General features: G+C 41.6%; 1 protein-coding gene across 3 annotated transcripts in view; it reads right to left on the bottom strand.

Moving 5' to 3' along the window:
* Positions 1-23,766, bottom strand: part of LOC132883659 (flavin-containing monooxygenase 5-like) — a 34,180-nt gene extending 10,414 nt beyond the window's left edge. Inside the window, exons 1-6 of one of the 3 annotated variants that reach the window (XM_060917547.1) lie at positions 23,690-23,754; positions 21,057-21,369; positions 12,330-12,462; positions 1,120-1,308; positions 880-1,045; positions 644-786 (exon numbers count right to left, since the gene is read on the bottom strand). In XM_060917547.1, the coding sequence (XP_060773530.1) occupies positions 644-786; positions 880-1,045; positions 1,120-1,308; positions 12,330-12,461 (630 nt within the window). In that variant the 5' untranslated portion in view covers position 12,462; positions 21,057-21,369; positions 23,690-23,754. Of the gene's footprint in view, positions 1-643; positions 787-879; positions 1,046-1,119; positions 1,309-12,329; positions 12,463-21,056; positions 21,370-23,689 lie in introns of all 3 variants that reach the window. The other 2 variants (XM_060917546.1, XM_060917548.1) reach the window with 2 other exon arrangements.
* Between the last annotated feature and the right edge of the window lie 1,267 nt (positions 23,767-25,033).

Raw genomic sequence — 25,033 nt, 5'->3', positions numbered from 1 at the left:
TAGACGCTTATCCTGTTCTACAGAGTTGCAGGCAAGCTGGAGCGTATCCCAGCTCACTATGGGCAAGAGGCAGGGTACAACCTGGACAAGTTGCCAGGTCATCGCAGGGCTGACACAGAGAAAACAACCATTCACACTCAATTTACAGCCACCAATTAACCTAACCTGCATGTCTCTGGACTGTGGGGGAAACCGGAGCACCCGGAGGAAACCCACACAGACACGGGGAGAACATGCAAACTCCACACGGAAAGTTGGAGTTTGAACCCAGGACCTTCTTGCTGTGAGGCGACAGTGCTAACCACTAAACCAGCTCTCTCTCTCTCTCTCTCTCTAGGCGGCACGGTGATCTATACCCTCCTTGCGTTTGGCTCTTTCAGTAGAGCCACACTGTAACTCAAGAAATAAGAAAACAGTCCCAACATGGAGAAAAGTGACCCTCAGCACATCAAAATGATCACAACTTGTCTGCATGATGTTGTTCTTCTGAGACATAGGAAAATGGCATACACAATACATTTTTTTTTTAAAAATCAGATGACTTTGCAGTCAGCACCTTTAAACAAAATCTTTTTATGATTAGTTTTAACCAGTGTCTGGAAAATCAGGAGTGTTTGTTGAGCAGTTCCCTGATTGTACTTACTTTTTCTGCCACTCTGCTGATCTCCACAGCAAGATCTCCACTAGAGTTGCCAGTGCCAATAACCACCACCTTCTTCCCATGGAATGGCTGTGAATCCTTATATTCCCAGCTGTGGGAACACTTCCCTGGAAACGCATCTATTCCTAGAGCAGAAAAAAAAAATAAATGGATCAAAGTAAGACTGATTCTGAAGTCTACATCCTTTACAGGTATGAAGACTGGTAGCATGGTTATACCAGGAAATGCTGAGAGGGGTGTAATAGGGTGTGTGAAGCATCCTGAACACACAAACACCCCATCAAACACCTGTGTTTCTTTGTGTCCATCTTTGTTCTCAGTTACGACCTCCCACTGGCCTGTGCGAGAGAAGTCATGCCTCTGGCTCACACTGAGCACAGTTGTCTGAAACATACACACATTAGCTTTTGCATACGTGTATTAAAGAATAAAGGAAAAATGAAACAACTAATAACAACCTGGAGGCGAATGTACTTGAGCAGGTCAAAGTGCTCAGCATACAGCCGTAAATACTTTAGCATCATGAAGTGTTGCATGTAGTTTGGGAAGTGGGCTGGCATCGGGAAATCACTAAAGCACATCATCTCTTTTGAAGTATTTACAACCAGCGATCGGTATATGCTGGAGCGTTCAGTCTCTAGTGTCTCCTGTACATGCAAAGAAGCACAACACTAATGTAGGACCAGTGGGCAGCAATGAATTAAAACTGACACTTATTTCTATATAGAGGTTGTATGTTTGTTTATGTAGAGTCCAACACAAAGGCTGGTCGTGTTTTAGCTTCTTCGATGACTATTGGTGATATCTCAGTCAATTTCACTAATTATTATTTACAGACCTGCAGGACCATATTGGGAATTTCTTAGTGAATTTGCAAATTTCATTTCAAATCTGGTTGTTTTTTTAAGACAAAGCATTAATTGTTGGACACTTTAATATTCATTTGGATAACAACCCATAAGACCCTCTAAGAACAGTGTTATCCATTCTAGCTTCAAATAGGGGTTAATCAGAAGATAACAGGATAACTACTCATAATGGTGGTCACACTCTTGATTTAATACTCAGATTTGGATTAAACAAAAAGTCCTATATAGAGGACTATATAGTAAGCTCATTGGTAAAATGAAACAAGAGTGATCCGAGAGCACAATATCCCCCCGCTGGCAACTATGCCATAACTCTGGTAAAATGTGACTGACGTGAGTGAAATTACAATATGTGCAGTACCGACATCTAACAATGCCTCTTGTCAAGTTTTGTGAAAGTCCTCCACAAATTGTGAGAGGAGTTGATTTCAGAAGGAGAGTACCCTTTCCTGGGATGGACAGACATCACCACGACATAATCCCCCTTCGGGCCTTTCGGCCAGCGGGGGATAAAAACATTTTCGGACACTACTCCACAGCTCCGTTATTTACATCATTACTGTCGCACAATTAAAACGTGCCAGATCAGTCGGCTGGTGGGTTTTCAAAATAATAAATACATATTATACGAAGCGTATTTCCCACATTAATAAATACAAAGTACTTTGTGTGCTGCAGCTTTCAGTTCTTTTAAATCAAGTCTGAATACTTTCTTCTTTGCTGCTGCTTTTTATTAAATCAAATTTGAGGCTTTTGATTAATTCCTCGCGCTGCACTGTAACTTTTATTCATGTATTTTATATCATTCTAATTTAGCTTATTTTCTATTCTCTTACTGTTTAATTGTACTTGAATATACGTTTATAATGCGTTTCTTCCTCCATCCATTCACCCCCAATACACAACAACATTATTGCCATTTTCGTGCCACAACTTATAAATTTGTCTTATGTCCGTTGTCATAAGGAAAAACAAACTACTGCTATACTCAATCTAAAATACTTAATGGTCCTTATGAAACAGCTTTTACAGCTTTTCTTTCAGTGTGACCAAAACGCATGATGGTATACAGTGGTGCTTGAAAGTTTGTGAACCCTTTAGAATTTTCTATTTCTGCATGAATATGACCTAAAACATCATCAGATTTTCACATAAGTCCTAAAAGTAGATAAAGAGAACCCAGTTAAACAAATGAGACAATTATACATGGCCATTTATTTATTGAGGAAAATGATCCAATATTACATATCTGTGAGTGGCAAAAGTATGTGAACCTCTTGGATTAGCAGTTAATTTGAAGGTGAAATTAGAGAGTCAGGTGTTTTCAATCAATGGGATGACAATCAGGTGTGAGTGGACACCCTGTTTTATTTAAAGAACAAGGATCTATCAAAGTGTGATCTTCACAACACATGTTAGAAGTGTATCATGGCAGAAACAAAGGAGATTTCTGAGGACCCCAGAAAAAGCGTTGTTGATGCTCATCAGGCTAGAAAAGGTTACAATCCATCTCTACAAAAGGTTTGGACTCCACCAATCCACAGTCAGACAGACTGTGTACAAATGGAGGAAATTCAAGACCATTGTTACCCTCCCCAGGAGTGGTCGACCAACAAAGATCACTCCAAGAGCAAGGCGTGTAATAGTCAGCGAAGTTACAAAGGACCCCAGGGTAACTTCTAAGCAACTGAAGGTCTCTCTCACATTGACTAATGTTCATGAGTCCACCATCGGGAGACCACTGAACAACAATGGTGTGCATGGCAGGGTTACAAGGAGAAAGCCACTGCTCTCCAAAAAGAACATTGCTGCTCGTCTGCAGTTTGCTAAAGATCACATGGACAAGCCAGAAGGCTATTGGAAAAATGTTTTGTGGACGGATGAGACAAAGGACCTTTTGGTTTAAATGAGAAGCATTATGTTTGGAGAAAGGAAAACACTGCATTCCAGCATAAGAACCTTATCCCATCTGTGAAACATGGTGGTGATAGTATCATGGTTTGGGCCTGTTTTGCTGCATCTGGGCCAGGACGGCTTGCCATCACTGATGGAACAATTAATTCTGAATTATACAGCGAATTCTAAAGGAAAATGTCAGGACATCTGTCCATGAACTGAATCTCAAGAGAAGGTAGGTCATGCAGCAAGACAATGACCCTAAGCACAAGTCGTTCTACCAAAGAATGGTTAATGAAGTTAATGTTTTGGAATGGGCAAGTGAAAGTCCTGTATTTTTTCTCTAAGTATTTTTTCTACTTGGAGCAGGCTTCACTCTTAAATAATTCCTAATGTAAGGGTGCTGACCCAAATGTGCAACTCAATTTCCAAAGAAAAAGGCCGCACCTTGCATATAATGTCCTTTTATTGCACAAGACGCGGAGGGGAAAGAAAAAGAGGCAGAGGAGCGCGGAAATAAAAGATAGCGTCATCAACGTTTCAAGTAAAAAGCTAAGTCAAGACCAACTTTTAGTTTTATCTAAAGGCCTGTCTTTTGTTCCTGTGAAGAAAAATGATCCCTTTGTGACTAAAGTTGAGATGTTCAAGTTTTTTAGATCTATCCGCCTTAGGGCGTTTTATGTGAAAGGAACTGCAATGCAGTATAACCAACAAATGCCTGTTACATCTGATCAACATACAGCCGTAATCGAAAAGACTACCTTCAAACCTAAAAGCACTTTTCTCCCTCCCATAAATAACTCTTCAGTTGAAACGTTCTGCCGGCTGGTAGAGCAAGATGTCTTCTCTTGTTTAAGGACTGGGGAATATTCCCTAAGACCCAATCTTACGAACTCAGAGAAAGATGCATTACACACATTAATGACTGATGAGGACATAGTGATTAAGCCCGCAGACAAGGGGGGCTCCATTGTTATACAGGATAAAAGTACTTATGTTAAAGAAATTGAGAGACAGCTTGGGGATGTTAACTTTTATATGCGTCTACACAGTGACCCTACAGTAAGGTTCAATGAAGATATAAAAAAGGTTCTTAAGAGGGCATTGTCTGATTCAATTATTGACGAGAAAACATATAAGTATTTGTTACAGGCTAACCCCGTTAGGCCAGTTTTTTTACACTCTACCAAAAATCCATAAAAGGTTAAATGATCCACCTGGCCGTCCTATAGTTTCTGGAAATCAATCTCTTACTGAGCCTTTATCTAAATTTGTGGATCACCACATAAAAGACCTAGTACATAACTTACCATCCTTCCTTAAAGATACAACTGACTTTCTTGTGAAATTGTCATGTATAGGAGAAGTGAATGCAACTGATTTGTTATGTTCTATGGATGTGACGAGCTTATACACAAATATTCCACATGATGCAGGGTTGACTGCTCTGGAGTATTATTTACAGATCAATCGGGTGCCTTATGCAGACTTTTTTATTGTCCTTAGCCAACGAGGTCCTTAAAAAGAATTATTTTATGTTCCAAAATAGTTTTTTTCTGCAAATTCAGGGCACTGCAATGGGCTCTCCCATGGCACCCAATTATGCAAATTTATTCATGGGAAAATTTAAGCATGATTTCATCTATAATGATAATCCATTCAAACAACATCTGAAGGTGTTTTATAGATTTATAGATGATTTGTTCTTTTTGTGGACAGGTTCAAAAGAGGAACTTTTGGCGTTTAATGACTAATGCCGCTTTTCCACTACAAACGCGGCTGAGTCGGGCTGAGCCGTGCCGTGCTGAGTCGGGCTGAGCGGGGCTGTTGGAGTTGCATTTCGACTACAACCGCGCTGAACCGTGCTGGCTGGAAGTGGGTGGACACATTGGGTGGAGTTAGCGAAAGTGGGTGGACGTCACGTGATGTCGTTAAGCAGCGCAAACAGTGACATCAGTGAGCTTTTAAGCGGTAGTCTCACGACCCGGATAGTAAACAATAAACATGGAGGACATGGAGTCGTTAGTGTTGCTGGTCTTGGTGCTGTGGCTTGTTGTCACCGACAACGCGGACAGATACTGGCAAGAGTGTATAGATGAGGCGAGGCGCATAAGGCTTCAGAAATTCTCGTAATTCGTAATTATTCTCCTTCCGGGTTTGCGGTGTTTACAGATCCCAGCGCGCTCGCGGGGCGTGTGTGGGCATGTGAGGACACTCCTCCTCACCAATCAGTGCACAGGGGAGTGTCTGCTCACACCCCCAGCCTCACTCGGCACGGCTTGGCTCGCTTCAGCCCCACTCCAAAACGGTGCGAGTTTTAGGGGCTAAGCAGGGCTGAAGCGAGCTGAGTCGTGCTGGTTTTTGGTAGTCGAAACGCGAGCCATGTCGGGCTGAAGTGAGCTGAAGCGAGCTGAAGTGAGCTGAAAAAGGGTAGTGGAAAAGGGCCATATGTGAATACTCGACTTTCCTCGATCAAGTTTACGTTGAGTTATGATCAAAATGTCATGCCATTTTTGGATGTTTTGGTGAAAAAGGTTGACAATGTCTTGCATACTGAAATATACCGTAAAGATACTGATCGCAACACCTTTTTACATTATCAGAGTTACCATCCACCTTCTCTTAAACGTAGTTTACCTTATAGTCAACTGTTGAGAGTGCGCAGGATTTGTAACAACGAGGCAGTATTTGAGCAACAAGCAGGGGAACTGTGCGAAAGATTCCGCGACAGGGGATATGCGGGCCACTTGTTGGACAATTGCTTAGAGCGTGTGCGCAATATTCAGCGCTCAGATCTACTTACTAATAGCGCTAGACATAACCGTTCTAACATTATTCCTCCTGTCACTCTAGTATCCACGTATGGTCACATCTCAAATGATTTGAAAACTATTGTACAACGGCATTGGCATATTCTGCAGAGTGACCCAAATATTGGTAATTTTTTTCAGGATCTACCACGCAGTTGTTACAAAAGAGCGCCAAGTCTGCGTGATAAACTAGTGCGGTCGCACTTCCCTGCATTCACTCAACCGTTTTTATCTTTTCCTCCACGTGTTTCACAAGGTAATTTCAAATGTTTTAACTGTGCAGCATGTAACTTTATGCTTACAGAAAAAGAATTCACGCACTCCAAAACAGGAAAAACGTACAAAGTCAAGGGAAGAATTACTTGTTTGTCTACCTTTGTCGTTTATCTTTTGACTTGTCCTTGTGGAATACTTTATGTGGGTAAAACGAAGAGACAGTTAAAAACGAGAATTTTTGAACATAAATGCTCAATAAGAAAAAACGATGAAAAATCATCTGTGGCAAGGCATTTCCAGTCTGCTGGCCATGACGCTAGTATGTTGAAATTTATGGGACTAGAGATGGTTTACAGGTCTCCACGAGGGGGAAATAGAGAGAACCATCTCTTACAGCGAGAGGCGTGGTATATTTTTAATTTGAATATGTGTATACCGAATGGGATGAATGAAGAGCTATCCCTGACTTGTTTTTTATGAAGATAATAATGTACTGATGGCTATACTGCATTGCATAATTGTAAATATGCACATAATGTCTGTAATGTTTTGTGAATGTATTTTTCCAATCGAAGGATTATTTTGACACATGGTCTAAATACTTCATTGTCATTGGTTTGTTGTAATGGGGTGTGGTAATGGGTGTGGGTATTTAAAAGTGTTTTTGTGGTTACATTGTTGCACACTGAGGAAGGCACACGCCGAAACGCGTTTGTGCAATAAAAGGGCATTATATGCAAGGTGCGGCCTTTTTCTTTGGAAATCAAGTGAAAGTCCTGACCTTATTAGATTAGATTCCACTGTTATGCTGATGACACAAAGTTGTATATTTCAGCAAAGCCAGATGAGACACCAGCTGAATAAAGTTGAGGAATGTGTAAAGGACATTAGATACTGGATACATTTAAAAATTAAAAATGCTGAGAAAACTCAAATTATCAAGGCAACATGATGCAGTTCTCTCAACTTTTGACTACGGTTATTGACTTTACTAATGTTTTCAAGTTTAGACGAGAGTTCTTCCAACTGAATCTTCTTGTGCCAAGTATGATATTCTTGTGAGGTTAACAATGAAATTTAACAATGAAAATGTATGTTGTTGCAACTGTATTTAAGGAACACTCAACAAATACATTAATATATAAATTAAATGAGCACACAGCTAAAAGCATGTTTATGAACATGAGGGATAATAGGTAAAAGACTGAGGTAAGTCTTGCCTCAAGTACAACATACAAAAATGTGTTGACTGAATATAGTGATAAAGGGCCTCAGCCACTTCACAAACATTGCAAACGTTGTCCTCGACAAAAAGCTACAACTTGCTTGTCATAAACTTCAGGCCACAAGGTCCTTGATCCATAAAATGCGGAACAACCTCCTGCTCACACATCTCAAATTAGGAGATGCATGGGGTTTTCCTCAAGGGGCTAACAAAACCGACTGCAACTCAAAAATCCTTGTTATAGTATTTTGAAAATACTTGTTTGGACAATAATAGCAAGAAGTTTGCTGGAGAGACAAGCCTTTGTTAGTTACAAATAACCAAGCTTTATTTCTGAGTCAGATCAATTTGAAAACTCTTTGAGATCAACAATTACTATTTATCACTTTTACAGTGTACTTGTTAACTTTTCTTCTTAAATCTGATAAGATAGAAGTACTTGTACTCTGACCATACACAGATGTCTGATTACATAGTAACCTCTGGATGGCCTTTCTGTTTCATCATGTGCAGCAGTAAAACACCTTGGGGTAATCATTGACTCCAGTCTTTCATTTGAAGCTGATGTAGATGATCTTACTAGGATAGCCTTTTTTCATCCAAATAATATTGCTAAGATTAGAAATATAATACCACTATATGGGCGGCACGGTGGTGTAGTGGTTAGCGCTGTCGCCTCACAGCAAGAAGGTCCTGGGTTCGAGCCCCGGGGCCGGCGAGGGCCTTTCTGTGTGGAGTTTGCATGTTCTCCCCGTGTCCGCGTGGGTTTCCTCCAGGTGCTCCGGTTTCCCCCACAGTCCAAAGACATGCAGGTTAGGTTAACTGGCGACTCTAAATTGACCGTAGGTGTGAATGTGAGTGTGAATGGTTGTCTGTGTCTATGTGTCAGCCCTGTGATGACCTGGCGACTTGTCCAGGGTGTACCCCGCCTTTCGCCCGTAGTCAGCTGGGATAGGCTCCAGCTTGCCTGCGACCCTGTAGAAGGATAAAGCGGCTAGAGATAATGAGATGAGATGAGATACCACTATATGATTTAAAAAACAAACAAAAAAAAACCCTAGTTCATATTTTTGTTACTTCAAAGTTGATTAATGCATTTCTGTATGGATGTTCCATCCAGTCGGTGCATAAACAAACTTGAGTTAGTCCAGAATGCAGCAGACAGAGTCTTTATTAGAACCAGAAGATATAAATGCATCAGACCCATCTTAGCCACACTGCATTGACTCCCAGGAAAATTTCACATTGATGATAAACAAATTACGTGTGTGCGTGGTGTGCCTGTATCCTCCCACTACATCTGTTTGGTGAAGTATTCTGTCAGTGAAACATCGTAGAGATAGACATAATTGCAGGGAAGAGTTTATTTACAGGTCTGTGCTGTTTACAAACTGTGAGGCAAGGCCAGAGTTATAAACAAACAAACAGACAGAACTGAAACATAAACCAGAGTCATAAACAGAGTGCTATACAGGGTGTTTAAAACAAATTTATATTCTGGGAATATTTACATCTCAAATATTATCAAATTTAGTGCGTGTGCGTGATAGAAATACAACCCCGATTCCAAAAAAGTTGGGACAAAGTACAAATTGTAAATAAAAATGGAATGCAATAATTTACAAATCTCAAAAACTGATATTGTATTTACAATAGAACATAGACAACATATCAAATGTCAAAAGTGAGACTGTGGCAGCGGGGGCGTGGCCAAGCAGCAGTCTGTGAATGGAGGGCGGGGTCAGGGAAGGTAAGTGGCTAGGTCATTACACCTGACGTCAATTTGTGTGTGTGTGTGTGTGTGTGTGTGTTTGTTGCAGGGATGGAGTATAAAGGGAGGGGGCGAGGAGAGAAGAGGGTTCGCTCCCCAACAACAACACGTGTGCGTGCGTGCGTGAGTGAGTGAATGAATGAATAACAGAAAAAGCTGAAATAGCTCAATAAAGTGCGTGTGTGTGAATACGAACTCTCGCCTGCCGTGCTTCTGTGCTCCACCCACATCGGGGATTATTACAGAGACATTTTGAAATTTCATGCCAAATATTGGCTCATTTCAAATTTCATGACAGCAACACATCATAAAAAAGTTGGGACAGGGGCAATAAGAGGCTGGAAAAGTTAAAGGTACGAAAAAGGAACAGCTGGAGGACCAAATTGCAACTCAGTAGGTCAATTGGCAATAGGTCATTAACATGACTGGGTATAAAAAGAGCATCTTGGAGTGGCAGCGACTCTCAGAATTAAAGATGGGAAGAGGATCACCAATCCCCCTAATTCTGCACCGACAAATAGTGGAGCAATATCAGAAAGGAGTTCGACAGTGTAAAATTGCAAAGAGTTTGAACATATCATCTACAGTGCATAATATCATCAAAAGATTCAGAGAATCTGGAAGAATCTCTGTGCGTAAGGGTCAAGGCCGGAAAACCAAACTGGGTGCCCGTGATCTTCGGGCCCTTAGACGGCACTGCATCACATACAGGCACGCTTCTGTATTGGAAATCACAAAATGGGCTCAGGAATATTTCCAGAGAACATTATCTGTGAACGCAATTCACCGTGCCATCCGCCGTTGCCAGCTAAAACTCTATAGTTCAAAGAAGAAGCCGTATCTAAACATGATCCAGAAGCGCAGACATCTTCTCCGGGCCAAGGCTCATTTAAAATGGACTGTGACAAAGTGGAAAACTGCTCTGTGGTCAGACGAATCAAAATTTGAAGTTCTTTATGGAAATCAGGGACGCCGTATCATTCGGACTAAAGAGGAGAAGGACAACCCAAGTTGTTATCAGCGCTCAGTTCAGAAGCCTGCATCTCTGATGGTATGGGGTTGCATTAGTGCGTGTGGCATGGGCAGCTTACACATCTGGAAAGACACCATCAATGCTGAAAGGTATATCCAGGTTCTAGAGCAACATATGCTCCCATCCAGACGACGTCTCTTTCAGGGAAGACCTTGCATTTTCCAACATGACAATGCCAAACCACATACTGCATCAATTACAGCATCATGGCTGCGTAGAAGAAGAGTCCGGGTACTGAACTGGCCAGGCTGCAGTCCAGATCTTTCACCCATAGAAAACATTTGGCGCATCATAAAACGGAAGATACGACAAAAAAGACCCAAGACAGTTGAGCAACTAGAATCCTACATTAGACAAGAATGGGTTAACATTCCTATCCCTAAACTTGAGCAACTTGTCTCCTCAGTCCCCAGACGTTTACAGACTGTTGTAAAGAGAAAAGGGGATGTCTCACAGTGGGAAACATGGCCTTGTCCCAACTTTTTTGAGATGTGTTGTCATGAAATTTAAAAATCACCTAATTTTTCTCTTTAAATGATACATTTTCTCAGTTTAAACATTTGATATGTCATCTATGTTCTATTCTGAATAAAATATGGAATTTTGAAACTTCCACATCATTGCATTCCGTTTTTATTTACAATTTGTACTTTGTCCCAACTTTTTTGGAATCGGGTTGTATATGTTGGCATGCTTGAACTGGTACAGGCTGTTCCGATTGTTACTCGTTTTGGTTAAGTTCCATCCCTGAGATTTATCTTTGCTCACACATTTTGCTCTTTGCTTCATGAAGGTTATATCAACCAGTTATGTCTTCTTTTCATAAGACTGCAAAGGAAAAAAATTACTGAGCAATTTTAAAAGCATTTTCCTCAAAAATAGTTAATTTTGCTCTATTTTGAGTTTAGAGTGTAGAATTTGGAGTTGGAGCAAAATTACAGAGTTGGTTGTGGCTCTGAACTGAGTAAAAGAGTTCATTCCAAGACACACTGAACAGATTCAAATACCACCACAAAGAACAAAATATTAATACTCAACTGAGGGAGAACCGAGTCTGGAAAATCATCTCTATCAAAAGAGTACCTTTTTTTTTTAAAAAAAGAGAGGGACCAAATGTTGTCTGGCGGAGAGCAAAATTTTCTTCAGTTTGAGTAAATATTACTCAGGCAAATTTCCTGTGTATGATTCTGATGGGTGATGTAAGGTTACATGTGTCTTTTTTTCATACAGTAGTGTAGTCTAAACTAGTGACGTAATGTCAGTACGCGCTTCGGAGCCTCAGCTTCAGACGGACCATCACTAGTGTTGGTAGAGTATTGCAACGTCTCCAACGTCATCTCATTCATAATCAAGGCAAAATAAATAGGGCTTATTTAAAGTAAATTTACATTTGTCAATATGATAGTTAGCCAATAGCAAACTAAGATTTATGATAAAAAAATAATTTCCTTCCTGTTTCTTCCTATATTCAAAATGTCACACCTTTGCACACTCGAGCATGGGCACGCCTCAGACTAATTACACACACCTTTTGCGGATTTGGAGTGCAATTAGCGCACGCTTTAAAAGGATGCTGAGAACTCATGCACTTTGCAAAGTATTGTGACTGTTTCCTAGTTCAGGTTTGGGCCTTGCCATGGCGAAGTATTCTGTCAGTGAAGTGGCGTAGAGACAGACATAATCACAGGGAAGGGTTTATTTACAGGCGTGTGTTCTTTACAAACTGTGAGGCAAGGTCCTGGGTAGAGATTCCAGTGACTTACTATCTGGTTACTGTCTACTGGTCTGTTTCTGAGTCTGTCAGGAACAATATAAAATAAGTCTAATTTCTCCATCAAAACATCTCACCTTAAACCTCCAGAGTCCTCCAATGTCATCACTGCTTTCGAAGCACACTGGCTCCAGACCCTCATCCAAGCAGCACTTTATGCTGGTCAGTCCAGCACAGCCTGCTCCGATCACAGCAACATGTCGAGCCATACTACATGCAGACAAGTGGAATTAGGAGCTTTACGATGAAAGGTTGAACCTAAATAGCAACTGATAGCATTAAATAAGTCACTGAAGGAACATTATGCTGCCAGAACATTTCTCAACGAAGAACTGTGCATTGCTCTTATTATTGTGCATGGTAAATGTCATAAGAGATGTCTAATACATTCTGCAAGTGAGCTTTAAAAATAAATAAACAATCATCAAGCCTGATATTTGATTGTAAGGATTATGACTTTTTGTACCAAGTAAAAATCTCTACACACTCAGTACTAAAGTTGTACTGTATAATTTCCCAGCAGTCCACCTTATTCCACTGCTTATTGGGCAGCATGGTGGTGTAAGTGATTAGCACGGTTGCCTCACAGCAAGAAGGTTCTGGGTTCGAACCCAGTGACTGGCGAGGGCCTTTCTGTTTGGAGTTTGCATGTACTCCGGTTTCCCCCAAAGACATGTGGTTAGGTTAATATGGGATGGCCTTAGGCTGAGGTGCCCTTGAGCGAGGCACCGAACTCCCAACTGCTCCCTGGGTGCTGTTAGCATGGCTGCCCACTGATATGTGTGTGTTCACTGCTTCAGATGGGTTAAATGCAGAGAGGAAATTTCACAAGTGTGTGATGAACAAAGTTGTGCTTTCTTTCTTTCTATTAAGACATTTCAGAACAGCACCGCTGAATGCAAACAAAATACATCAATGCTTCACTGAACAGGGTGTTTCATGCATCCATTATATCCCTTCACTTTTCCTCTCTCCACTTACTGTATTTTTTTTTTATTCTACCTGAAACATGGGTTATTTTAAACATCTTGAAAATGGATTACATGATAAATATCTCTAGATGATTTAAACCAGTGCTTAATTTGTGAAGTGGGAGGTCCCGGAACGCAGGAGGTGGGTGGGTCCAGCGACTCAAAAAAAAAAAAAAGCAGGGGGCGGTTTACTATTGAGGTATTTCACCTGACGTCACAGGGTCACGTGACGCCCCGGTGTCCGCCATTTTGAAGGTCAAGCTAGCTAATGTCAACAACATAGTAGCTAGTATGTTACTGTAGCAATGTTTACGTTCAGTCATTTGGATGACTGTTAAAACCTTTCAGTCTCAAGTTTTTCCTTTACTGTATTTACTAGTTTACTGTAATTATGATCCGGCAGCTATTTACACCGGATCCAGTGTAAATAGCTGCTGGAGCGCGCTCCGGCTTGCTCCCCCTCAAATTAAGCAGCGCGCTCCGGCTTGCTCCCGGAGTGCTCTGGCCGAGGTTCCGGAGCACGCTCCGGCTTGCTCCCCCTCAAATTAAGCAGCACGCTCCGGCTTGCTCCCGGAGTGCTCCGGCCGAGGTTCCGGAGCGCGCTCCGACTTGATCCCCCTCAAATTAAGCAGCGCGCTCCGGGAGCAAGCCGGAGCGCGCTGCTTAATTTGAGGGGAAGCAAGCCGGAGCGCGCTCCGGCAGCTATTTACACTGGATCCGGTGTAAATAGCTGCCGGATCATAATTACAGTAAACTAGTAAATACAGTAAAGGAAAAACTGGAGACTGAAAGGTTTTAACAGTCATCCAAATAACTGAACGTAAACATTGCTACAGTAACATACTAGCTACTATGTTGTTGACATTAGCTAGTGCTAACAGCTAGCTGCTAGTACACTGCTACAACACAGACACCGACCCTAATAATACAGTTCTTGGTCATTGCCTGGTAACAGCAAATTTATAACGGGCCATGTCTCAACAAACTAAGAAGTTATTTCAATGACATTTAATAACATTTTGTTTATCCTGAGGACTGAAAGTAAATGAAAATGTAAACAAACCTTAGCTGTAATAAGATGGCGACCACCGGCTCCAGGGACGACCCACTGATGTAGGCATGTTACCCAGCCTGACACAAAATATTTGTAGGCATCCAAACTCTTATACGCTTTCAGATCAATACCTGTGTATGGCGATGGGTTTTTAACGACATAGGTATACAGATCATGTGGGCCGAAGTCAGGTAAAGACAAGGGCTTCGTGTACTTCCGTACGTCAGTGAACAATCCTGGTGGAAGCAGGTAAACGTCGTTCTCTAAGCCTGCTAACCAATATTTTTGCAAATACCTCTCCCTCTGCTCGCCCTGTAAATGCCCTACGTCGCTGGATAGTGAAGGTGTTTTCTGCATCTCGCTCCTTTTTCTTTTATGTTTTTCGTTTGTCGCCTTCCTCGCATTCAAACTGATTCGAGCCGTGACGTCCAAAATGGCAGCCTAACGATGCATCACATGACTTGGTCACGTGGGTGAAAAACCTCAATAACTTTACGCACACACGCTTATTGCATGACATGTATTGCAACAGCACCAGTTATCAAATCCTGGACAACAATGGACAACGCTCAGAATGTTCTCCAAACAGGCACTCAAGTTCACCCTCGCTCTCCACACATAGGTTAAGGCAGGGGTCGGGAACCTTTTTGGCTGAGAGAGCCATGAAACCACATATTTTCAAATACATTTTCATGAGAGCCATATATAAAAAGTGACGCTGAATACAACTAAAATGCATTTTTACGTATGACCAACAATTTGAGTGTAATATATTCTTTTTCATAATGAAGAGGCTCTTGACATGCCGTCTTCCTCCTGTCCCCCGCTGAATATTTTGATGCAAACGTAGCTTGGCGTGTTTCGAAGTGCCGCTTTATTGCCTACCAGTCACCTTTTTCCCTTTTCGCCATGTTCTTTGTCAAAAGGCTTTGCTTTGCGGACAGCTAACTGACTTTCATTAAATGGAGGTGTACTTCTTGATCTCAATGTGAGCTGATTAATCTGCGAGCCAGATGCAGTCACCAAAAGAGCCACATCTGGCTCCTGAGCCATTGCAGACCCCTGCGTTAAGGCAACAGCTAGATCAACAATTAACAAATCAAACACAGGTTACAATATATTGATGGCCATAATAAAACACAGCAGAGTAAAGACTTAATCTTGCTTGTGTATCTGACTGAGATTATAAAGAAAGTAAATAAATAAAACGGTCCTGGCACTTGCACCCACAACGCAGCCCCATAGACCGTAGAACGCATTTGAACAATAGACCTACAGTGGTGCTTGAAAGTTTGTGAACCCGTTAGAATTTTCTATATTTCTGCATAAATATGACCTAAAACATTGTCAGATTTTCACACAAGTCCTAAAAGTAGATAAAGAGAACCCAGTTAAACAAATGAGACAAAAATATTATACTTGGTCATTTATTTATTGAGGAAAATGATCCAATATTACATATCTGTGAGTGGCAAAAGTATGTGAACCTCTAGGATTAGCAGTTAATTTGAAGGTGAAATTAGAGTCAGGTGTTTTCAATCAATGGGATGACAATCAGGTGTGAGTGGGCACCCTGTTTTATTTGAAGAATAGGGATCTATCAAAGTCTGATCTTCACAACACGTTTGTGGAAGTGTATCATGGCATGAACAAAGGAGATTTCTGAGGACCTCAGAAAAAGCGTTGTTGATGCTCATCAGGCTGGAAAAGGTTAAAAAAAACATCTCTAAAGAGTTTGGACTCCACCAATCCACAGTCAGACAGATTGTGTACAAATGGAGGAAATTCAAGACCATTATTACCCTCCCCAGGAGTGGTCGACCAACAAAGATCACTCCAAGAGCAAGGTGTGTATTAGTCGGCGAGGTCACAAAGGACCCCAGGGTAACTTCTAAGCAACTGAAGGCCTCTCTCAGATTGGACTCATGAACATTAACATTAGCCACCATCAGGAGAACACTGAACAACAATGGTGTGCATGACAGGGTTGCAAGGAGAAAGCCACTGCTCTCCAAAAAGAACATTGCTGCTCATCTGCAGTTTGCTAAAGATCACGTGGACAAGCCAGAAGGCTATTGGAAAAATGGTTTGTGGACAGATGAGACCAAAATAGAACTTTTTGGTTTAAATGAGAAGCGTTATGTTTGGAGAAAGGAAAACACTGCATTCCAGCACAAGAACCTTATCCAATCTGTGAAACATGGTGGTGGTAGTATCATGGTTTGGGCCTGTTTTGCTGTACCTGGGCCAGGACAGCTTGCCATCATTGATGGAACAATGAATTCTGAATTATACCAGCGAATTCTAAAGGAAAACGTCAGGACATCTGTCCATGAACAGAATCTCAAGAGAAGGTGGGTCATGCAGCAAGACAACAACCCTAAGCACACAAGTCGTTTGACCAAAGAATGGTTAAAGAAGAATAAAGTTAATGTTTTGGAATGGCCAAGTCAAAGTTCTGACCTTAATCCAATTGAAATGTTGTGGAAGGACCTGAAGCGAGCAGTTCATGTGAGGAAACCCACCAACATCCCAGAGTTGAAGCTGTTCTGTATGGAGGAACGGGCTAAAATTCCTCCAAGCCGGTGTGCAGGACTGATCAACAGTTACCGGAAACGTTTAATTGCAGTTATTGCTACACAAGGGGGTCACACCAGATACTGAAAGCAAAGGCTCTCATACTTTTGCCACTCACAGATATGTAATATTGGATCATTTTCCTCAATAAATAAATGACCAAGTATAATATTTTTTGCCTCATTTGTTTAACTGGGTTCTCTTTATCTACCTTTAGGACTTGTGTGAAAATCTGATGATGTTTTAGGTCATATTTATGCAGACATATAGAAAATTCTAAAGGGTTCACAAACTTTCAAGCACCACTGTACTGTACCACGTGTCGACCGACCCGGCAGTGGCCCCACTTGGCAAAAAAATAAAATAATATCAGACATTATGATCTTAGAAAACGCTTTAGTGACGAACAGTTACAGACAGTAATATGCTGTGATATTATGTTACAAAATATTTTTTATTAGGCTATATATTAAATTATATATTAAATTTATCTTCTAAAATAACAGACTGTACTCATATCACAACCGGTTTATTTCACCATTGGAGATCAGATCACACAAGACAAATGACTCATTTTAAGGATTTAAGTAGGGTATTTAAAAGCATAGCCTCGGATTTCAAGCATATTTCAAGTTTAAAAGCAGTGCCAGCAAACATAAGTGCAATCAATTCAAGTAATAGTTAAGAAATAAAGGGTTTACAAAACAAGTTGGAGAATTCATTTTAAGGATTCAAGTTTTACTATATTCCAAGGATTCAAGTAGCAGTTATAAGTGCAATCGATTCAAGTAATGGGTAAGTAATAACGGGTTTTTACAAAGTGACGTGAACCATTTTTTCTTTTTCAAGTAACACGGTTAATTCTTTTCTTAAGTAATAACGAGTTGACATACAATGGTTTTTTTTTTTTTTTCAGGGCAGCGGTCTGCCTACACCCTTCACATAGTCAAGGATTTGTTATGTAACTGGGATTGTTCGCAGGTGCTCGGCAGGTTCAGGATGCACCGGAGCGTGTGTGTGGTATCACCCAGGTGGGGCGTATTCTGCGGCGGGATAAGGAGAAGTGCCGGGCCATGGTGCAGCTGGAGCGCTATGGAGTGTGTGTGTTGGGTGGAGGAGCATGTGCATCTCTGGAACATCTCGTGAAGGGGCCGCCAGCGGAACAATGTCCTTAAAGATAGAATGAAAGATAATATAAGCCTTATTTTAGGTTGTTTAGGATCCGGCTGTCCTGCGACTTTGGAAAATTTTAGTAAGCTTTCTTGTTTTTTTTGCCATTTTTTCCACAGCGCAAGCTAACGGCTACAAAAAACCCGGTGTTCTATTGAGCGGAAGTATACACCCGGGGCGCAGATACGTTTTTTGAACTGGGGGGGGGACAAAGCTGCCAGCAAACCAACCCCAACCCAACCCCCAACATGTGTTGTCAACATGTGTTGACTTTCTAACTATGCCTGTGTGTTGCGTGAGCGGCAGTCAGTCAACAACTCTTCGCAAAGTTTCCTTATGAAACAATATGCTCGCTGAAATTATGGCAGGGAACGCCAGATTAAACATTAAAACTGCCTTCTGAGCACTGTATCTACAGGCTACCACCGAAAGAAGGAGGCTACCAGAAAGGCATCTCTACTCCGTACGATTTTACTTTCACTACGACATTACTTTGAACAGACTATCAAAAAATTGCAAGGTGATATGATAAAGTAAGGCACAGTCGTTGTTTTCTGAAAAAACGATGCAATCGTTTTCTGCCTTTTCAGTTTGGCACCCTTCATCATGCCATGTTGGGGTCCTGAACTAGGAGCTGTCCCCGATATGCCTGTCAAACTTGTTGTGGGTAACCATAGCAACCAAGATCGAGCTCGCAACCTGTGCAGTCTGCGCAGCTCAGCCAACCGAATATCAGTCTTTGTTTTGTTGAGTTGTTGCAACTATGTATGTACTGCTGTGCACAGTGGCGTGCACAGACATTTTGGGGGGCAAGTGCTCTGGGGGGAAAAAAAGGGCACTTTTTTGCGCATGTGGAACACCTTATTATAAAAGTCTGAGATTTAACCCTCCTCTTGTGTTCGGGTCGCCACTGACCCGTTTTAGTTTTTAAAGGTGTAAAACAACCACTTAATGTTAATTTATTACATCAAGGCTTTTTGACTTTGCCAGGAATCTCTAGTTGAACAAAATAGAAAAAGAAATTTTTGTTTTCCTAAATCTGAAAATGGTCTAGCAAAAAATATAATACTTATGTGCAGTTGTTTCTGTATGCGACGGGCTACTTCACGACAAAATAATTACAGCTTGGGCTTAGAGGGCAAACAATACATTTTCACTCGATTCATGTGTTACCTGGCTGGTGGGGCAGGGGAAGAGCTGACTGACTGCCCGATGTGTTGTCTGCGCTACGACAAGGCCGTGGCTTCCAGGACGCTATGCTGCTGCAACCTCACATTGAATGCACTGCACGCTTGTTCACACGACAGAGCAAGAGAGACAGAGGTCCGGTGTGTGTGCGGAGGGGGCACACATCGGGACATTATTTTCACACACGCTTTTAATGCCACGGCTTTTCTAAAAGATCATGTTGACACTGGCCTCAGTAAACTGTAAAAAAAAAAAATTCAAAAGGGCACTTTTTTGGACAGAGGGCAGAGGGGCAGGTGCTTGAGCACCACCTCGTGTCTATCTGTGCACGCCAGTGGCTGTGCACCTCAATAAACCGAATGGTAATTAGTCTTTTGATTTTTCCGTGAGGTTTGCCTTATGCAAAGAAAGGCAGCATAGACGTTTTTTCCTCCCTATAAGTGGGGGGGACCGAACGAGGTGAATTTAAATCTGGGTGGGACGAATCCCACACGTCCCACCCTCTTTCTACGCCCGTGTATACACCCCATGCCCCCCCTTCCCCTTTCGCATAGATTTTGTGGATGTCATAGGAGAGAAATCAACAACAGATATCAAAAATCAAAACCGAACACTAACACATTTTTATTTACTTATTTAATTTATTGTTTGATTTTTTCCCTTTGTGATGGTCACGGAGGTGATCTGATCCATTTAAATAGCTGCCGGAACACCGAATGAAATGAAAATAGCTGCCGGATCTGATGACGGAGGTTCCGGATCTTGTTCCGTCATGTTCCGGCTTAAATTAAGCCCTGATTTAAACTAAATTAATGCTTTTTTTTTCTTACAGTAGTACATATGTATATAGGCATCATCAATATTTCTAATATATTAGTCATGGTAATCTTTTAATCTTGTGAAAAAATGGGCAAGGAATATTTTATTTTTTCTTATAACACGGGTTTATTTTATAATATTATTATTATTATTATTATTATTATTAAGTTCAATTTATATAGCGCCTTTCACAAACCCAAGGACGCTTTACAAAAGAATTACCACCAAAAAAAAAAACTAGGAAGAATAGAGGGCTCCGAGATGATGCTAAAAATAGTAACACTGCACGTGAGTGGCCATCTTGGAAGTCACTCGCTCCAGAGCGCTCATAGAGTACACATGATCATAGAGTACACATTTAGCGATTCGTTTCCGCGTTAGAGGGCTTAAAAGCTTGGATTTTTTAAAAAGAATTTAGACATCTGAAGTGATGGAGCACTACTGTGAAAGTTTGGATAAGCAGGCACGGGAGCGTTATGCTGAGAAGGTACGTTTCATTGGGAATGTAGATCCATACGCGGTTAGTGAGAAGGAATGGAAAGCTGACCCCAGCTTGTTGCCGCATTTAACATACATAGATCTTGTGAACTATCTAGTGTTTCACCCAAGTCCATTTTGTGAACTAAAGGATTTCCAGAACTACAAGAGTATGGAAGCATACGATAGATTTGTGTCCGGTTGGGTCCGCAATGTGTCGGTGTTGACTGCTGAAGACGGAGAGACAAAAGTGATCAGAGGGAAAGCGTTACACTCGCAGAGACTATCTCAGCCTAGTTTACACCCCTGGATAATAGTTGACAAGAGACATGCTATTTTGTGTGCACATTGCAACTGCATTGCTGGACTTGGGGAATGTTGCTCCCATGTTGCTTCCCTGTTTTATGTTGAAGCGGCCACTAGACTGAGGGAAAGAAGACGGTCACACAACAGCCGGTATACTGGATGCTACCGGTAACTATGAAATTAAAATAACTATTTTAGTAACTATTTTAGTAACTATGAAATTCAAGACAATATTAACCTACCTGTCACAAAGTGATCAGAACAAATCCGGATACAGTCAAGTTGTCCTAAATTTGATCGGTTAATGGCAGCCAGCCACTGTCGTCTCCTCCGCTCGCTTTTCTCCTGTGCTGCAATTCCCTGGTTAGTCACGACTTCGGGGAGTCTGTGGAAGCTTTTGCCACCCTTTTCCCCTCGGTTACTACAGCCAACAATGACGCACGTATTCGGCATTGTCACCCCTTTTTGCTTCGCTGGACAACAACAATGCACTGACACAGCGCGCTTTGACTTCCAATATGGCCGCCGCCGGGTGCGCGCTGACCTCGAAGCACTCTATAGTGTGAGGTAAAGAGAAAAGTTTTCAAGTTGGCTTTGAAGGAAGAAAGAGTGGAACAGTCACGAAGCGATTGTGGTAACGAGTTCCAAAGTTTAGGAGCAGCAACACTAAATGATCTGCCACCCATAGATGCAAGTTTAAAACGTGGAACAGTCAGAAGTCCACAGACAGAAGATCTGAGGGAGCAGGAGGGACAGTGCAAATGAATTAGCTCACAGAGATAGGAAGGAGCGAAACCATGAAGAGCTTTATAGGTTAAAAGCAGGATTTTGTATTTGATCCGAGAGATAACTGGCAACCAGTGCAGTTGCTGTAAAACAGGAGTGATGTGAGCAGTGCGCTTGGTGAGTGTGAGGACTCTTGCTGCTGAGTTTTGGATGTACTGCAGGTGATTGAGCAATGTGGCAGGGAGACCATAAAAGAGAGAATTGCAATAATCAAGACGAGAAAAATAAATAAATGCACTGACTAACATATTGGCATCAGTTTCCAAGAGAAAAGGGCGGAGACTGTGGCGATCCTAGAGTGATTTACTCCCCGGGCGAAACCCCCTGCCGGTGCCCCCCCCGTCTTGTTTTTTTTTTTTCGGGGTTTTTTTTGGGGGGACCTTTTTTTGGGGGGGGACCGTTTTTTTTTCGCGCCCGCGCTCGTGCCGCCCCCCCGCGTTGGGCTCTGTATTAGCCAACAGAATGTTAACAGCTTTACATGGTCGTTTAAACATTTCTCGTCGTGTGTTGTACGCAGAGGCGATTTTTCTCACCAGGCAAGCCAATCAGCTGCTTGGGGCCCCCACCAGGTGGCGACAGAGAGTCGAAATTTGCACAGCAGTTGATAGAGAAATTTGCGAGTCGAGAGTGAAGAAGAATCGAAATTTGCGTTTTGAAAAGTCATTCGCTGAGTCTGACTCTCACGGGTTTCCCGTTTACAATAAGCTGTTGGGAGGAACAAAATGTTAAGCAGCCAATTGTGTGACCACATTTTTGAGTGACAAAAGTCTTCAAGCAATCAGCGCTTGCAGTCTGCAGAGGGATCCCTTCCTGCGCGTGCAACCACATGTTTGCACAAATCGGAAACCCTGTAGGCTATTAACGTGCACATATTGCGTGTTGGTAGACCTCCATGGCTAAATTATTATGAAGAGAAACTATCCATCCGGGAGTGAAAAAAGAAAGAAGAAAAAAGAAGACGAGGGGAGAAGAAAGCAAGATGGTGGTAAGTCAGTAGCAATAATAATGAACAGAGACAATAGTATTTTTCCCTACCGTTGATAATGAATGATGTAGTGCAAATGGTGCTAGTCTTGTTTCACTCGCGCTAGCATGACCATACTTTATTTATGTTGTTTTTTGTTGTTGTGGGAGGGCGGTGGTGGGGCCCCCCAATGAATTTCTGATTGGGGCCCCACTAGACCCTAGAATCGCCACTGGTTGTACGTCGCGGACACGGCCCGTTATAAATTTGCAGTTACCATAATGGCAATGATCAAGTCGTAATGTATTACTTAAGACTCTGTGTAATGTCATAGTAGTGTAGTACTATGGTAGTAAAGTCTTTTTGATGACTAGTACAACGTTCCGCTGGCGGGATTGTGCATATTATGGGGCTACGACAAGTTAGGCACACACACACACACACACACACACACACACACACACACACTGATGACGTCACCTGCGCAACTTTGGTATTGGGCTTCCCCATCCAAAATGTTCACCCTCCCCCCCGCCCGTCTTGTTTTTTTTTCGGGGGTTTTTTGGGGGGACCTTTTTTTTGTGACCGTTTTTTTTTTTTTCGCGCCCGCGCTCGTGCCGCCCCCCCGCGATGCCGCCCCGGTAGGCTGCCCGGTCGGACCGCCCCCAGGACCGCCCCTGGGCGGAGACGAGCAATATTGCGGAGGTGAAAGAAAGCATTCTTAGTAATTAGTTTAAGATGGGGTTCAAACGTAAGGGTGGAGTCAAAGATAACTCCAAGGTTTTTTATAACTTGGGAAGGATGAACAGACACAGCAGCAACATCAATAGTAAATAGTTTTCTTTGGTTTCGTTTCCTTAAAACACCGTCTTAGGTTATTTCTATTAAATATTCATATTCTCTCTCTCTCTCTCTCTCTGTCACACACACACACACACACACACACAAGTGACAGAATAACAGCAAGTGTAATATAGTGTTGAAGTACCACAACCAGCATACAGCCAACAGGCAGGAGCGGAGAGGAGGCGGGGCCAGGCGACCAGATTTACCTCTGTATATTTAATACAGCTGCCCAGCGTAAAGCAATTGCATTGAGAGGTTGAATTCCAGACTCAGACTTACCTTACTGCCGAGAGAACAACACACACTAATCTCTATAAATTCCACACGAACTTCCTTTCTTTAAACTTTCTGAAAGGGAAGAGCCAAGGACATGGTGCTATTTGATTGGCCAAGCGATCAAAACCCCGCCCATTTCTCAAGGCAAGGCAAGTTTATTTATATAGCACATTTCATACACAGTGGCAGTTCAATGTGCTTTACAGAAGTAAAAGCAAAACAGTAAACAATAGAAAATAAAATTACATAAAATAAATGGGGAAGAAAATTAAGAATTAAACAATAGTAGAAATAAAATAATAAAATGAGATAAAAGTTCAATTGAAAAAAACAGCAGAATAAAATAGAATAAAAGTCAAGTAAAATTTAAAACATGGAGAGACTGTAAAAGTAAAGAGTTTAAAACATGTAGAGATGGCAATGTTAATAATTTAGCAGAAAGCATCTGAGAACAGCTTGGTCTTTAGTCTAGATTTGAAGCTGCCAACAGCAGGAGCATTTTTGATGTTCTCTGGCAGTTGGTTCCATAGCTGTACTGCATAGTAGCTAAAAGCTGCTTCACCACACTTTGTTTTAACAACAGGTTTTAACAGTAAATTTTTCTGCTGCGATCTGGTAGATCTGATTGGGTTAGGCCGCTGCAACATATCAGAGGTAATTGGGCCCTGTACCATTTAGAGATTTGTATACCAGCAGCAATGCTTTAAAGTCAATTCTGTAGCTTACTGGAAGCCAATGAAGGGACCTTAGAATTGGAGTAATGTGTTCTGTTCTTTTTGTTCGTGTGAGAACCCTAGCTGCTGCATTTTGAACCAGCTGAAGTCGTTTGACGTTTTTTTTTGGCAGGCCTGTGAAAAGGCCATTGTAGTAATCAACCCTACTAGAGATGAAGGCATGTATAAGTTTTTCCAGATCATTTTTTGACATAAGTCCTCTTAGTTTGGAAATGTCTAAACTCGTTTGTAATACACTTATGTTAACTATATATATCTGCAAACGGAGCGCCGCTAGAAATCTTGTGCCCTATGAAAGATTACAATTTAGGCCCCCCGGTAAAATTTTCAAGCTCAAGCAACTGAATTTGAAGTCTGTTTTTGGCTGGCACTTCTACTTTACTATGCATGTGATCAGCTACCTAGCAAGTTTAGGTGATACAATTATTTGGTATATGAACATTTTAAATGCAGAACTGTCAGAATTAGACTGAATAGACTGTTGCCTGAAAATGAAAATTCCATGATATATAAGGAAGATATATATATTTTCTTTTATGAGCAACTATTATTAGGCCACTCAGTAACCTATGGAGCTCATTCGATCCAAATGTTTGTGTTGAGAGAAATTGCA

Source organism: Neoarius graeffei, chromosome 3 (genome assembly GCF_027579695.1).
Source record: "Neoarius graeffei isolate fNeoGra1 chromosome 3, fNeoGra1.pri, whole genome shotgun sequence".
NCBI lineage: Eukaryota > Metazoa > Chordata > Actinopteri > Siluriformes > Ariidae > Neoarius > Neoarius graeffei.
This window is presented reverse-complemented; position numbering and strand designations above follow the sequence as displayed.